This window comes from Marmota monax, unplaced genomic scaffold (assembly GCF_021218885.2).
Source record: "Marmota monax isolate L192 unplaced genomic scaffold, Marmota_monax_Labrador192_F-V1.1 WCK01_AAM20220418_F8-fsc00007, whole genome shotgun sequence".
Lineage (NCBI taxonomy): Eukaryota > Metazoa > Chordata > Mammalia > Rodentia > Sciuridae > Marmota > Marmota monax.
Genome location: NW_026692781.1, coordinates 13,175,244 through 13,190,319, shown reverse-complemented (window position 1 = coordinate 13,190,319; position 15,076 = coordinate 13,175,244). Strand labels below are relative to the sequence as shown.

The window sequence follows — 15,076 nt, the reverse complement described above, 5'->3', positions numbered from 1 at the left end:
GAAAGGCAGCAGAACACAACAAACACTAGTATGGCAATATGTAAATCAATGGATGTGTAACTGATGTGATTCTGCAATCTGTATATGGGGTAAAAATGGGAGCTCATAACCCACTTGAATCAAATTGTGAAATATGATATATCAAGAACTATGTAATGTTTTGAACAGCCAACAATAAAAAATTAAAAAAAAAAAATCAAGGGTTGAGGTGGATGTAGCTCACACCTATGATACCAGCGGCTTGAGAGGCTGAAGCAGGAGGATCACAAGTTCAAAGCCAGCCTTAGCAATTTAGTGAGGCCCTCTCTCAAAAAATAAGAAAGGGCTGGGGATGTTGCTCAGTGGGTAAGTGCCCTGGGTTTAATCCCTAGCATCAAAAAAGAAAGAAAATCAAGGGTCGAATGTTTTCTGTCATGTGGAAGCTAGTGGAAAATGGGGAAAGAAGGTGAGGGGTGGAGGGCAGGGGATCATATCATAAACACATTGGGAAGATTAGAGTGGAAGAAGGAGATCAAGAGGGAGGGAGGAGGGATTGGAAAGGAAGGAAATGCATAATGAATTTAACAAAATCAGTTTGTGCATATATAAATATACCACAGGGAATTTCACCTTTGTATGTAGAAAGCACCAATCAAAAATAAGTGAGTGCAAGGAAGATGAATAGAGGAGAGGAAGGAGAATAGAGGGAGAGAAGAGAGAAGGGAGTGGGACCTGAAAGGGAGTAAGTCAAATTCCACGTTTGTATGATTTTGTCAGGTAAATCCAATGACTGTGTATAACTGTGATGCTCTAATAAAAAAAAACTAGTTTTTTTGATAGATTTTTAGCAGACATCTATAATTTATTGGATTGATTTTAAATGCTGTTGCATTAACTAAATATATGCCATCACATTGAAACAAAATTGCATATAACCTAATTCTACTTATTTTCATAGACTTTAATAGTGGTTTACTAAATGTTTCTCTCTCTTTTTTTTCATTGTAGGTTATTTTAGTATCTGCCAATAAATTGACCCGTTATATAGAACCATGCCAATTAACAGAAGATTTTGGTGGGAGTCTCACCTATGATCACATGGACTGGTTAAATAAGAGACTGGTTGGTATATTATAATGAGATAAAATGTTAGCTGCATGTAAATAAGAAATTTTTGAAAACTTCATTGCTTTAATCAACTAAAATGTAGTTTAGTTTTCTTTTTTGCAAAAATGGAAAGATACATTGCATTCCATAGTGTTTGTGGACAAATATTCTGGAATCACGCTCACTTGATTAGAAAGAATCCTCATGGCAGTTGCTGTGTACATGATTTTCAGCAGTGCATTTCCTTTCTTCATGCCTCAGTTTCACATTTTCAATGTGGTAGATAATAATAGAATTGCCTCGTGAGACTGAGGGTAAGAAGAATTGAATATACCTACACTAAAGCATTTAGAACAGCACCCAGTATGATATAATAACACTATTAGCTATTATGGATGCCATTAGTAGCATCAATAAAAGTTATAAATGTTTTAAGTAGAATATCAGTAACACAATATTTTCAGAAGTAATCTAGTCGAAGTACCATTTTCAGAGGATATTTAAACATCAATTTGAGTTGCCGGCTTGAGGAGCAGTCTGACACAATAAACTTTTCATTTCTGAAAAGTGTCTTGTTTATCCAAACTTCTGAAATCTGCTGTGTGTTTCATACGACTTTGTTTTATTGAGCTATTGAGGCAATAGTCTTCAAATTACATTATGTGCTAATTTTACTGGAGAATAATGACCTTTTGGTTATCTTTGGATAATCGTTTCTACTGTATTTGAATAGTGATATCAGACAGTGTTCAACCACTTTATTACATAGGTTTGAAGATTTGTCCAAATCTCTATCATGTTAGAATTATAATGAATTTATTTTCATGTAACATGCTTATCTGTAAAACTCTAAACCACTGTGAACTGTTGATAGAATAAGAGGAAGAAATATCCAACTAAAACAAAAGCACTTGAACTGGTTTAAGTAACATTCATATAGTTATGAAATTTGGTGTTACAGATTTTCTCCAAGAAACACAATGATAAAAATAAACTTGTCTGAATGAGGGATCAGAATAATTTCTTAATGTTCCTTTTTAAAAACCCCTTTTGCATTGAAACTGTTCACTGTTTTGGATGCGGCTTTGTGTTCTGTGCTTTCTTGTGCTCTGGTGATTGAACTGAATTGACTTCCTGGGAAGGAAAGGGAATCCTGGCTAATATTACGGCTCTTAACTGAAAATCCTACTGCATAATAATTTTTAAGACTATTCTTAGTATATTAATAAAATTTCATATTGTAGGTTTTTGAGAAGTTTACAAAGGAATCTACATCATTGTTGGATGAACTTGCTTTGATTAATAATGGAAGTGATAAAGCAAATCAGCAAGAGAAAGAAAGGTAAGTGGTTGGTGGTATGTAATTATATTCTTGCCAAGTTATGATTTGTCAGTTAAAAGATACCTGTATTGTTAGTGCAAGTTAAAAGAACTATGATAAACAAATTTCCACTCAGTCAAAATTGATGTACATACATATTTATGAGAGTTTTCTTTATACGTAAAACATACTCATTTGAATCAAAGTTTCTTTACAAAAGCCATTTCTTTTTTTGTGAATAGCTATATACTTCTTTTTCTGACACTGCAGAAAATATTAAGTTGCAAGAACATATTTTTGAAATAGTTTTCTACCTTTTTTAGTTCTTGTCTTTCCCTCTAAAGAATATGAAAACAGTTGCAGCTTGAAATAAAATTATAATTTTATCTAAATACATTAGTGCTTAAATGCCTAACTTTTAAGAACTTCCTCTAGCCTTATAAAATATGTGATATTCATGAATTTAACTTAAGGAACTTGGTATTTTATGATACTTGTTGAAGTAATAATTAATTCTGTTGTTTAAATGTAAGTACCTAGATTTATCATTTTAACAGGTTTAACAGATTTATCATTGAACTTATAACCTTGCCAGTATTCATTTTTCTTTTGATAGGTGAGTTCCTCTCTCCCTAGATAAAAAGCACTTAAGGAAGCAAATAACTGCTTCCATTCTCTTGATTATTACTGGTCACTGGGATAATAATTTTTCATTAGGAAATTATTTTTTCTTTTATTCTTTTTAAAAAAATTGTTGTTTTTAGATATACATGACAGTGGAGTGTATTTTGACATATTATGCTTATTATGCTTACATGGAGTATTACTGCTCTAATTAGGATCCCATTCTTGTGGTTGTACAGGATTTGGGGTTTCACTCATCGTACAGTGATATATTCACATACCTGATTCATTCTGCTATCTTTACTATTCCCATCTCCTTTCTGTTCCCTTCATTTCCCTTTGTCTAATCCAGTGAATTTTTATTCCCTTCCCTCTTCCAATGAACTTCTACCACTGTCCTTCACTTATTGTGTGTTAGCATCTGGATATGAGAGAGGTATTTGGCCTTTGTTTTGTTTTGTTTTGTTTGAGATTGGCTTATTTCACTGAGCATGATAGTCTCCAGCTCCATCCATTTGCCAGCAAAAGCCATAAAGTCATAAAGTCTTTTTTATGGCTGAGTAATATTCGTGTGTGTGTGTTGTGTGTGTGTGTGTGTGTATGTATGTGTATGTGTTTGTGTCATTTTCTTTATCCATCTGTTGAAGGACACCTAGGAAGTTTCCATAGCTTATTGTGAATTGAGTTACTATAAACATTGATGTGGCTGCATTACTTAGTATGCTGATTTTAAGTCCTTTGGGTATAAACCTAGGAGTGGGATAACTGGGTCAAATGGTGGTTCTATTCCAGGTTTTTCTAAGGAATCTCCCTACTGCTTTCCAGATTGGTCGCACCAATTTGCAGTCCCACCAGCAATGTATGAGTGTACCTTTTCCCCCCACATCCTTACCAATATTTACTATTATTTGTATTCTTGATAATTGCCATTCTGACTGGAGTGAGAAAAATCTCAGTGTAGTTTTAATTTGCATTTCTCTAATTGCTAGAAACATTGAACATTTTTTTCATATATTTGTTGACCATTCGTTTTCTTCTTCTTTGAAATGCCTCTTCAGTTCCTTTGCCCATTTATTGATGGGTTATTTGGTTTTTTGGTGTTAAGTTTTTTGAGTTCTTTATATATCCTGGAGGTTAATGCTTTTTCTCAGGTGCAGGAGGCAAAGATATTTTTACCATTCTGTAGGCTCCCTCTTCACATTACTGATTGTTTCCTTTGCTGAAAATAAGCCTTTTCCTTTCATACTATCCCATGTGTTGATTTTTGGTTTTACTTCTTGCACTTTAGGAGTCTTGTTGAGAAAGTCCCTTTCTAAGCTGACGTGATGGAAATTTGGGCCTATATTCTTTTATCAGGAGCAGGATCTCTGGTCTAATGTCTAGGTCTTTGATCTGCTTTGAGTTTCATGATGAGAGAGAGGTGTTAAATTTCATTCTATTACATATGGGTTTCTTGTTTTCTTAGTTCCATTTGTTGAAGAGGCTATCTTTTCTCCCATGCATGTTTATGGGGCCTTTGTCTAGTATGAGATAGATATATTTATGTGAGTTTGTCTCTGTGTCTTCAATTCTGTACCATTGGCCTTCATGTCTGTTTTGTTGCCAATACCATGCTGTTTTTGTTACTATACTTCTGTAGTATAATTTAAGTTCTGGTATTATGATGCCTGCTGCTTCACTTTTCTCACTAAGGATTGCTTTGGCTATTCTGGGTCTCTTATTTTTCCAAATGAATTTCATGACTCTTTTTTTTCTATTTCTATGAAGAAAATCATTGGAATTTTAGTAGGAATTCCATCGAGTCTGGATAGTGCTTTGGGTAGTGTGGCCAGTTTGACAGTATTAATTCTGCCTATCCAAGAACATGGGAGATCTTTCCGTCTTCTAAGATCTTCATTTTCTTTCTTTAGTGTTCTGCTGTGGTTTTCATTGTTGTAGAGGTGTTTTGCCTCTTTTGTTAGATTGATTCCCCAAGCATTTTATTTTCTTTTTTTGAGGCTATTGTGGATGGGATAGTTTTCCTAATTTCTCTTTTAGCTGATTCATCATTGGTGTATAGGAATGCACTTAATTTATGGGTGTTAATTTTATATCCTGCTACTTTGCTGAATTTATTTATGAGTTCTAGAAGTTTTCTAGTGGAGTTTTTTAATCTTCAAAATATAGGATCATGTCGTCAGCAAATAGGGATAATTTGAGCTCTTCTTATTCTTTTCCCTTTAATTTCTTTTGTCTGTTTGATTGCTCTGGCTGGAGTTGCAAGGACTATGTTGAATAGAAGTAGTGAAAGTGGGCATCCCTTTCTTGTTCCAGTTTTTAGAGGGAATGCTTTCAAATTTTCTCCATTTAGAAATGGGGTTTAGCATATGTAGCTTTTAAAACGTTGAGGTATGTTCCTACTATCCCTAATTTTTCTAGTGTTTTGAACATGAACGAATGCTCTATTTTCTCAAATGCCTTTTCTGTGTCTATTAAGGTAATCATATGATTTTTATCTTTAATTCTATTGATATGATGAATTACATTTATTTTATTAGCAAATTTGAAGGAATCAGCAGAGATTCTTGGATAGCTCCTTGGCTTGTAACCTTGAATATACAGTGGAACATTAATAAAAGTCTATCATGTTATTCTGTGAATCCAGATGTAGTCAATTACCTGAAATAATAAGGGCAGAGAGAGATAAGAGAATCTTAGTATCAATACCAAATCTCAATTAAAACAGTCAAAATGTGAATACAAATAGCTTAAATATAAATCTAATTAAAGTTATCATAGGAAGTTACTACCCTGAGATGTTATATAAAAACATAAATATTTAAGTATATGATGGTGTATGTAACTATTACACAGTCACATATAGTTTATGAATTGAAAATGTCACACAAGGTGCTTGATTAAACATTAACCAAGTATTCTTGCTTTTTAATTAGTTGCAGAAGAAGTTTAATATGTTTTGGTTACTTTCCCCAGAAAAGACATTAGAAGAGGATGTCTATAGAAAATGAGTTCATGGTCAGAGAGGTTAGTGCTGTCAGTTAATTTTCCCTCCCTGAGAATGACTGTAAACGTTACAGACTAAGCTCTGAGGAAGCACTGTAGCCGAGAAACCTGTTCATTGCTTCCTTAAAACTTTCCATGTGGTGATGGGAAGCCTTTTACTTGACCTCATCTTGTTCAATGTTTTGAGAAACATTTTGGAAATGCTGGTTTACATGTCTACATGAAGTATTAAATAAAATCTTGTATTTGCCAATCCCTCCTCAATGCACTCAAGTGTTAATGCTGTTTCTTTTATACCCAGATACTAAAGTCCTTCTCTTGCAAATTTTCATCAACCTCCTTAATAGATGCAGAAAAGGCATTTGAGAAAATAGAGCATTCATTCATGTTCAAAACACTAGAAAAATTAGGGATAGTAGGAACATGCCTCAACGTTTTAAAAGCTACATATGCTAACCTCCCCTCTAGGGGAGGGCCTAGATCATTTGGCAGAAGGCAGGGTTTTAGCTCAAGACTGAACAGTTAGAGCATACAGCAACATGATCCCTTTCTTTCCTCAAGCATCTCTTTCTCATATGTGTTTAAGAAAATAAAGGCAGAAGTCCGGCTGTATAAGAAACATAATTGGAATAGCAAAGAGAATATAATTGGTAGGACACACACACATACATGCAGTATCAGAAATATTTGAAGCTATGAAAAGTTGTGATAGATAAATAAACTTTTTTTGTTTTCCCCAGTACTGGGAATTGAACCCAGGGCCTTATGCATGCTAGGCACGTGCTCTACCACTGACTACATTTTAGCCCTTAGATAAGAAAGCTTTTGATTGGAGGATAGCTGCATACATTTTTTATGTTACAGTTCTGGGTTTCTATATAATTAGAAGCTTCATTTTGAAACTAATGTTCAGTGGATTAACATGATAATGTATTTTTTTGGTATATTTTAAATAATGCTGTATTGCACAATTTATATTTTCTAATTTGTATAATTTTATGATCTTAAAATTTTATGGTTTATCACATGGTATTTCTCTGGCTGCTAGAATTTAATTTTTTTTCTAATATATTTCCCTGTGTTTAAGAGATAAACATGGTGGAAATGGAATACTTGTGTACCCATTTTGATATTACATGTAAAGGGATCTCTTAAGTTATATGAAAATAGTATAACTTTTAAAAAGTTGCATTTTTGGTGTTTTCCAGATCTGTGGATTTAAACTTTCTTCCATCAGTTGATCCTGAAACAGTTCTTCAGACAGGTAAGATGAAAACATATGTATTACTGATACTAATTCAATAAACCAATTGTTCATTAAGTAGACATTGTCAGCATCTATGTGGTACATATTGTAGGAATTTGATGGGAAAGTCTTTTTTATTTGTTCTAGTTTGTTATACATGGCAGCGGAATGCATTTCAATTCATAGTACACAAATGGAGCACAATTTTTCATTTCTCTGGTTGTACACAAAGTATAGTCACAGCATTCATGTCTTCATACATGTACCTAGGGTATTGATGTCAATCTCATTCCACCATTTTTCCTTCCCCCATATCACCTCCCTTCCCTCCCTCCCCTTTACCCTATCTAAAGTTCCTTCATTCTTCTCATGCTCCCCCCACCCCCATTATGGATCAGCATCTACTTATCAGAGAAAACATTCGGCCTTGGGATTTGGGGGATTGGCTTACTAAACTTGGCATGATATCCTCCAATTCTACCCATTTACCTGCAAATGCCGTGATTTTATTCTCTTTTAATGCTGAGTAATATTCCATTGTGTATATATACCACATTTTCTTTATCCATTTATCTATTGAAGGGCATCTAGGTTGGTTCCACAATTTAGCTATTGTGAATTAAAAATAGCTAAATTGTGCTGCTATAAACATTGATGTGGCTGCATCACTGTAGTATGCTGTTTTTAAGTTCTTTGGGTGTAAACCAAGGAGTGGGATAGCTGGGTCAAATGGTGGTTCCATTTCAGGTTTTCTTAGGAATCTTCATACTGTTTTCCAGATTGGTTACATTAATTTGCAGTCCCACCAGCAATGTAAGAGTGTGCTTTTTTCCCCCATATTCTTGCCAACACTTATTGTTATTTGTGTTCTTGATATTTGCCATTCTGACTAGAGTGAGATGAAATCTCAGTGTAGTTTTAATTTGCATTTTTCTAATTGCTAGAGATGTTGAACATTTTTTTCATATATTTGTTCATTGATTGTATATCTTCTGAGAAGTGTCTGTTCAATTCTTTTGGGTTATTTGATTTTTTGATGTTAACTTTTTTGATTTCTTTTTATGAATCCTGGAGATTAGTGCTCTATCTGATGTGCATATGGTAAAAATTTGCTCCCATTCTGTACTCTCTCTGTTCACCTCACTGATTGTTTCTTTTGCTGAGAAGAAGCTTTTCAGTGTGAATCAATCCCATTTGTTGATTCTTGATTTTATTTCTTGCACTTTAGGAGTCTTGTTAAGGAAGTAGGGGCCTAATCCAACATGATGAAGATTTGGGCCTACCTTTTTCTTCTAGTCTAATTCTTAGGTCCTTGATCCACTTTGAGTTGAGTTTTGTGCATGGTGAGAGATACAGGCTTAATTTTATTTTACTGCATATGGATTTCCAGTTTTCCCAGCATCATTTGTTGAAGAGGCTATCTTTTCTCCAATGTATGTTTTTGGCACCTTTGTCTAGTATGAGATAACTGTATTTATGTGGGTTTGCTCTGTGTTCTCTATTCTGTACCATTGGTCTACAAGTCTGTTTTGGTGCGAATACCATGCCATTTTTGTTGGTTGCTTTATAGTATAATTAAAGTCTGGTATTGTGATGCCACCTACTGAACTCTTTTTGCTAAGGAAGAAGATTTATGTCATATCATAAAGATTGCTTTGATGGTTCTGGGTCTCTTATTTTTCTAAATGAATTTCATAATTGCTTTTTCTATGAGGAATGTCATTGGTATTTTGATTGGAATTGCATTAAATCTGTATAATGCAGTATGGTCATTGTGACAATATTAATTCTGCCTATCCAAGAACATGGGAGATCTTTTCGTCTTTTAAGGTCTTTTTTAATTTCTTTCTTTAGCATTCTGTAAGTTTTCATTGTAGAGGTCTAAAACTCTTTCATTAATTTGATTCCCAAGTATTTTATGTTTTTTTTTTTTGTTGTTTTTTTTTGAGGCTACTGTGAATGGGGTCATTTTCCTAATTTCTCTTTCAGAGGATTTGTTACTGATGCACAGAAATGCCTCTGATTTATGGGTTTTTTTTGCTGGGACATACTTTTAAACTGCTTTTTGGTGTAACCTAATAATACTATGTTAACATACTGTATAATATTTAAAAAATTGATAATGATAATTTTTCTTCCTCTCAAAATGTTGAGATTTATTTCCTATTTTGCAATACGGAGGTGAAACTTTCTGTTTCATTACATGGCTGTGAGAATTATTGAATATTCACCTTGTACCAGGTACTGTGTTTTCGTCTTTCATTCTCCTAACAACCTTCTAAGATAGTTTTATTCTTTCTACTTTGTACTTGACGAAGCCAAGCCTTAGAGATACAAACAAACAGAAAACTTGTACAAGATCAAATAAGCTTAAATTCTCTCCATAGCTCAAAATCGGGGTATATATGTGTATTGAGAATTGTAATGCAAAAAAAAAAGAGTGCATGTATAATGGCATAACTTGGCATAAACATACTTTATATGCAGAGTTACGAAAAATTGTGCTGTATATGAGTAATAATGAGTGTAATGCATTCCACTATTGTCATGTATTTAAGAAAAAAACGGGTCTAAATGCAGAGGCAATAACCCCTTAGCTGTCTGCAGTGACCTTGCACAGTGAGTGCTCTGTGGAGCTTGCCATGTGTGTTCTACCCATAGATCCATAGTTGTTATGTCACACATTCCAGGAGAAAAAGTTGGAATTCTTCCCATTGGAAATACCACAATTTTATTTCTATCCACTTTTTCCAATAATAGCTCATAATTCTAGTCTGACTGTGGGACAGGCACTCTTCTAAGCACTTTATTTATGTTAACTCATTAATTCTTTACTACAACCTTGTGAAGTCTGTACTGTTATCATCCCAGTATTAAGAGGAGGAAATGGAAGCACAAGAAGGTTAAGTAATTTTTGCAGGTTATTCACCCAGTAAATGCTAGAGTTGGGATCTTAACCCAGACAGTGTGCTTTCAGAATATGTTCTTTGAAATAATGATGTCGTGCTGTTTCTCTAATGGAAGTGGTATCTAAAAGGCCAACATTAAGGGTAACAGTTGCCAAAATAGAAAAAAAAATGTGTTCTGATATTATGCTTTTGATTTTATATACGGAGATTTGTGCAAAGAGTTAGATGTGTTTTAAACAGGTGTTTTTCCAGTTTTAAGATGGGAAAGGCAGCGGAGCACAACAGACACTAGTATGGCAATTTGTAAATCAATGGATGTGTAACTGATGTGAATCTGCAATCTGTGTATGGGGTGAAGGTGGGAGTTCATAACCCACTAGAATCAAAGTGTGGAATATGATATGTCAAGAAATTTGTAATGTTTTGAACAACCCACAATAAAAAATTAAAAAAAAAAAAAATAAAAAAAAAAATAAAATATACTGCTTAAATAAAAAAAAAAAAAAAAAAAAAGATGTGATGAGGAGTAATAAATTTTGAATATCTTTGTTGTAACTCTGTTGTCCTAATGTTCAATGTGTCATAGATCTTACTTCCTTAGAGAACAAAGAAATACTTGTACCCTCTGAATTATGCTTAAATGTTAAAATAGACTACCAGTTCTACTCTATGTTTAAAATTTAATTCCATGTATATGTTTGATATTTTGAAAATTGCTTATTTTAAGACATTGAATTAAGAAACTTTTTTTTTTTTTGTATCAGGGATTGAACCCAGGGGTACTTAACCACTAGTCCTTTTAATATTTTATTTAGAGACAAGGTCTTGCTGAGTTTCTTAGGGCCTCACTAAATTGCTGAGGCTGGCTTTGAACTTATGATCTCCTGCCTCAGTCTCCTGAGCCGCTGGGATTATAGGTGTGCACCACTGCACCTGGTGAATTAAGAAACTTCTAAAATTTATATTTTAAAATTAATTTTATATGCCACTAAGTCTTTTTTATGTGCTATTAACTCTTAAGATAGAGATTACAAAGTATAATGTGGAGAGGTTTAGGAAATTTTGTTTACTTATTTATTTATTTAGAGACTGGAAATAGCTCTCTTTCTGTATATTGAAAGTCATTTAAAAAGTCATATTTTACTGAATTAAAAGTAAAAGAATTTAAATATCATGTATTGTTTGGTACCAAAATAACAGAATCATTTTATCCTGGAAAAATAATCTTTACTTTTAAAATTGTGCATATATTTACAGCTTTTGTTGTAAATAAGTGGATTTACTTGTAAATGAGTTGATTTCCTACATGAGCTTGCTATAATTGAATCACATTCAATGCAGTTCTCACACTAGTATGTTTTATGATTCACAGTTAATATGTTGTGGAGATTTTACAGAGATTATTTGTAATGAAAATTTTATTTATGCTAATCATACATCTGTTTCATTGTCAACTTTTAAGTGTTGTAATGAGATATTAATAGGGATCAATACTGAAATCTTATATAGCTTGGATTAATATCATCATACAGAAATCCCAGAGTATAATTCTGCTCTGTCAGAAAACATGATTGATTGGCATAGTGTTCTAAGTAATAAATCCACCAAAAACAAGAATGCGATAGATAAAACAGATAGAAATTATATATCACCATATATATGCTATACTATATTTTCTGTTACATAGCATATATCTGTAGCATATGTATTTGTGATATATGATTATTTTTTTGATATATATGTATTTATATGCATATATGCAATTTTTCTATTTATTGTGATATAATTTTCTTCTTTGTATTTTACTGCTTATGACGTAGAAGATAGATAGGTGGATAGTTTTTAAAAACAAATTGTATTTCTTTATGGGTATTAATTACAAGTATCTTTTATTTGTAAAGGGCATGAATTATTATCCGAATTACAGCAGCGTCGATTTAATGGCTCTGATGGTGGGGTCTCGTGGTCTCCTATGGATGATGAACTGCTTGCGCAGCCACAGGTTATGAAATTATTAGATTCACTCCGAGAGCAGTACACCCGCTACCAGGAAGTATGCAGACAGCGTAGTAAACGCACCCAATTAGAAGAGATTCAGCAAAAAGTGATGCAGGTAGGTATCTGATTGGACTATATCTAACTCTTTCATTCTAAATGTTTTTTTTCCTGATAATTTCTATTTTGTGACTTTTACTAAGTATTATTTATACCATATAGAGAAATATATAGACATTTCAAACTGGAATTCTAAAAATATTTTATCTTTTTATATATAGTATTTAGATTAAAGTCATATTATTTCTTCAGTGATGACATTGAGCATTCAGCTTACTCTAACACAATGAGTTTTAAAAATAGGTAGTTGGAAACATGATGAGTGCTTTCAGAATTCTTGCAATAAATAATATCTGATTATTGATATTTGATTTATTCTCTTTTTTGAGGGGGGGAATGTACCAGAGATTGAACCCAGGTATGCTTAACCATCAAGCCACATTCCCAACCCATTTTTTATTTTTTTATTTTGAGACAGGGTCTTGCTAAGTTGCTTAGGGCCTTGCTAAGCTACTGAGGCTGGCTTTGCAATTGCAATCCTGCCCTAACTGTGCCCAGCTGATTTCTTCTTCTTCTTCTTCTTTAAATAGATATTTGTATACTCAGGTTCTCTTAAAAAAAAAAAAAAAAGAAAACTTTTTTTTCTTTTTTTGTAGTTGTAGATGGATGGACAGAATGCCTTTATTTTGTTTATTTTTATGTGGTACTGAGGATCAAACCCAGTGTCTCACACATGCTAGGCAAGTGCTATGCCATTGAGCTACAGCCCCAGGCCCAGTCCCCTGATTTATTTTCAATTTCCAATAACTTTTCTGTTAATTTGATAATTATGATGAGTTTTTTATTCTTAGAAAAAATAAATGTAATGTAAGTAATTCTAATATTAAATGTATTGTTTAATACAGAAAATATTAAATGTATTTATTTCTTAAGAAATTTTAGTTCCCTTTAAAATTGAGTTGTATAAGAAATATAGGCAGGAATGCTCAGAGTCAATACTAAGGAAAGACATTTATGTTCTTTTGATTATATTGAATTTTTGTCTGTTTTGTAATTAAGAAAATAAAATCTTTAAATATTTAAAAATGCAAATTAGAAATGTCCCAGTTTTTTATCTCAATTCACTAGGTAAATATTTATTAAGTGCTTGTTAAAAAGAGGGGATAGTGCTAGACATTATACAGGACATGAAGGTAGACTTGGTTTTTGCTGTTAATGTTTAAGGGGCAAAAATGTGAAGTGTCACAGGACATGACCGAAGTGCCATGCCATGGGCATTTATAGAAGGGATTATTTCTCTGGCTTTGGGCAATCTGGGAAGACTTAGTGGGGGTAACAAAACTTAAGCTTGTCTCCAAGATTTCACTCTGCAATGATGGCTTTGAAAAACTGGAGTTTTGGGCTGGGGTTGTAGCTCAGTGGTAGAGCACTTACTTAGCATGTGTGAGGCACTAGGTTCAATTCTCAGCACCACGTAAATAAATAAAGGTCCATTGACAACTAAAAAAAAAAAAAAAAGATTTGCATTCTGTGGAGGATGAAGCATAGCATGAGTAAACAGCTGCTTGAAATCCTAAGCCTTGCTAGGAAAAAGGGAAGCAATTGGCACAGAGGGGATTGATGGCCTTTTCACCATACAACATGGTCAGAAAGGTAGTCTCCATCGTATATCTAAGACTTGCTCTATCTGTCTACTTTCTTTACCCCCTTCTTCTTTTCCTTCTTTCACTAATTGAAATAGGGATAATAACAGCTCTTTTAAAAGTCTAGTGTTTGGGGAAGAACCCAATATTCAATTAATAGTAGCTGTTTTTATTTCTATTGAAGTAGTTTCTACTCTCGATATTTACTGCAGTTGTTAGTGGACTTTTTCTGTAAAGGGACTAAGATTTAGGCTTTGTGACCAGACAGTCTTTGTTGTAGTTACAGCCACTTAGCTCTGCCATCATTGTGCAAGAATAGACATAGTATTGTGTAAATGAAGGTACAGGGCCTTTCCCCAATAAAACTTTATGTACAAAAACAGGTGGTGGGCCAGAATTGGCCTGCAGGCCACAGTTTGCCGACCTCTGAACTAGAGTATCAGGATGTCATAGGAAAAAACAGTTGAAAGGAAGGAAGGATCATGAAAATGTTGAATTCCAGGCAAAAATTAAGGCTTGAGTCCATGGATAACCACATATAAACTTGATTTCTGGGGATACTTTAATTTATGCAACTTTTTCTATGTTCTCATTTGTAAATTAAAGAATGGTTCCTATTAATTCAAGTAAACTTTGGCTAATTAGTTTGAGATTATCTTTGAAAACTACAAAGAAGAAATAGCATAATGGTATAAAACTCAGATTTCGAACCCATGTTACTGGGTCCACCCTCTTCTACTTTTAAGCACCTTCACCTTGGGAAGAATGTTCCATGCCCTAGTTTTCTCTTTAGTCAACAGAGAATAACAACAATATCATCATTGACTATAATAGCTATTTAATAAGACTGTTGTGGATTTAAAAAAGATAGTCTTTGTAAAGTGTTTACTGCTGGATATTTATTCTAGACATTGCTATAGGCAGAGAACCCAGGTGATAGGACTCATACAGCATTTGTGCGTTGGTAAAGTGGAACAAATGGCCATAACAGAAAGTCAGGGACACAGGAGTTAATGTGTTAGCAAGCACATTTTTGAAATGATGGGCCAGCTCAATTGGATAAAGAAATTGGAGAAGGGAAATGATGATGGTGATATTTATGATAATAGTAATAATGGTAACAAGATTATTGTTTAAAAAATTAAACTTCTGTTAAAGAATGAATTTCTTTTTATTTTTTTAAATTTGT

At 33.4% G+C, this 15,076-nt stretch overlaps 1 protein-coding gene across 3 annotated transcripts in view; it reads left to right on the top strand.

Annotated features, from left to right (window-relative positions):
* Window positions 1–15,076, top strand: part of Sestd1 (SEC14 and spectrin domain containing 1) — a 129,230-nt gene that overhangs the window by 80,057 nt on the left and 34,097 nt on the right. For all 3 annotated transcript variants that reach the window (XM_046447411.2, XM_046447410.2, XM_046447413.2), the window contains exons 6-9: window positions 988–1,101; window positions 2,331–2,428; window positions 7,243–7,298; window positions 12,091–12,302. In XM_046447411.2, the coding sequence (XP_046303367.1) occupies window positions 988–1,101; window positions 2,331–2,428; window positions 7,243–7,298; window positions 12,091–12,302 (480 nt within the window). The remainder of the gene's footprint in view (window positions 1–987; window positions 1,102–2,330; window positions 2,429–7,242; window positions 7,299–12,090; window positions 12,303–15,076) is intronic.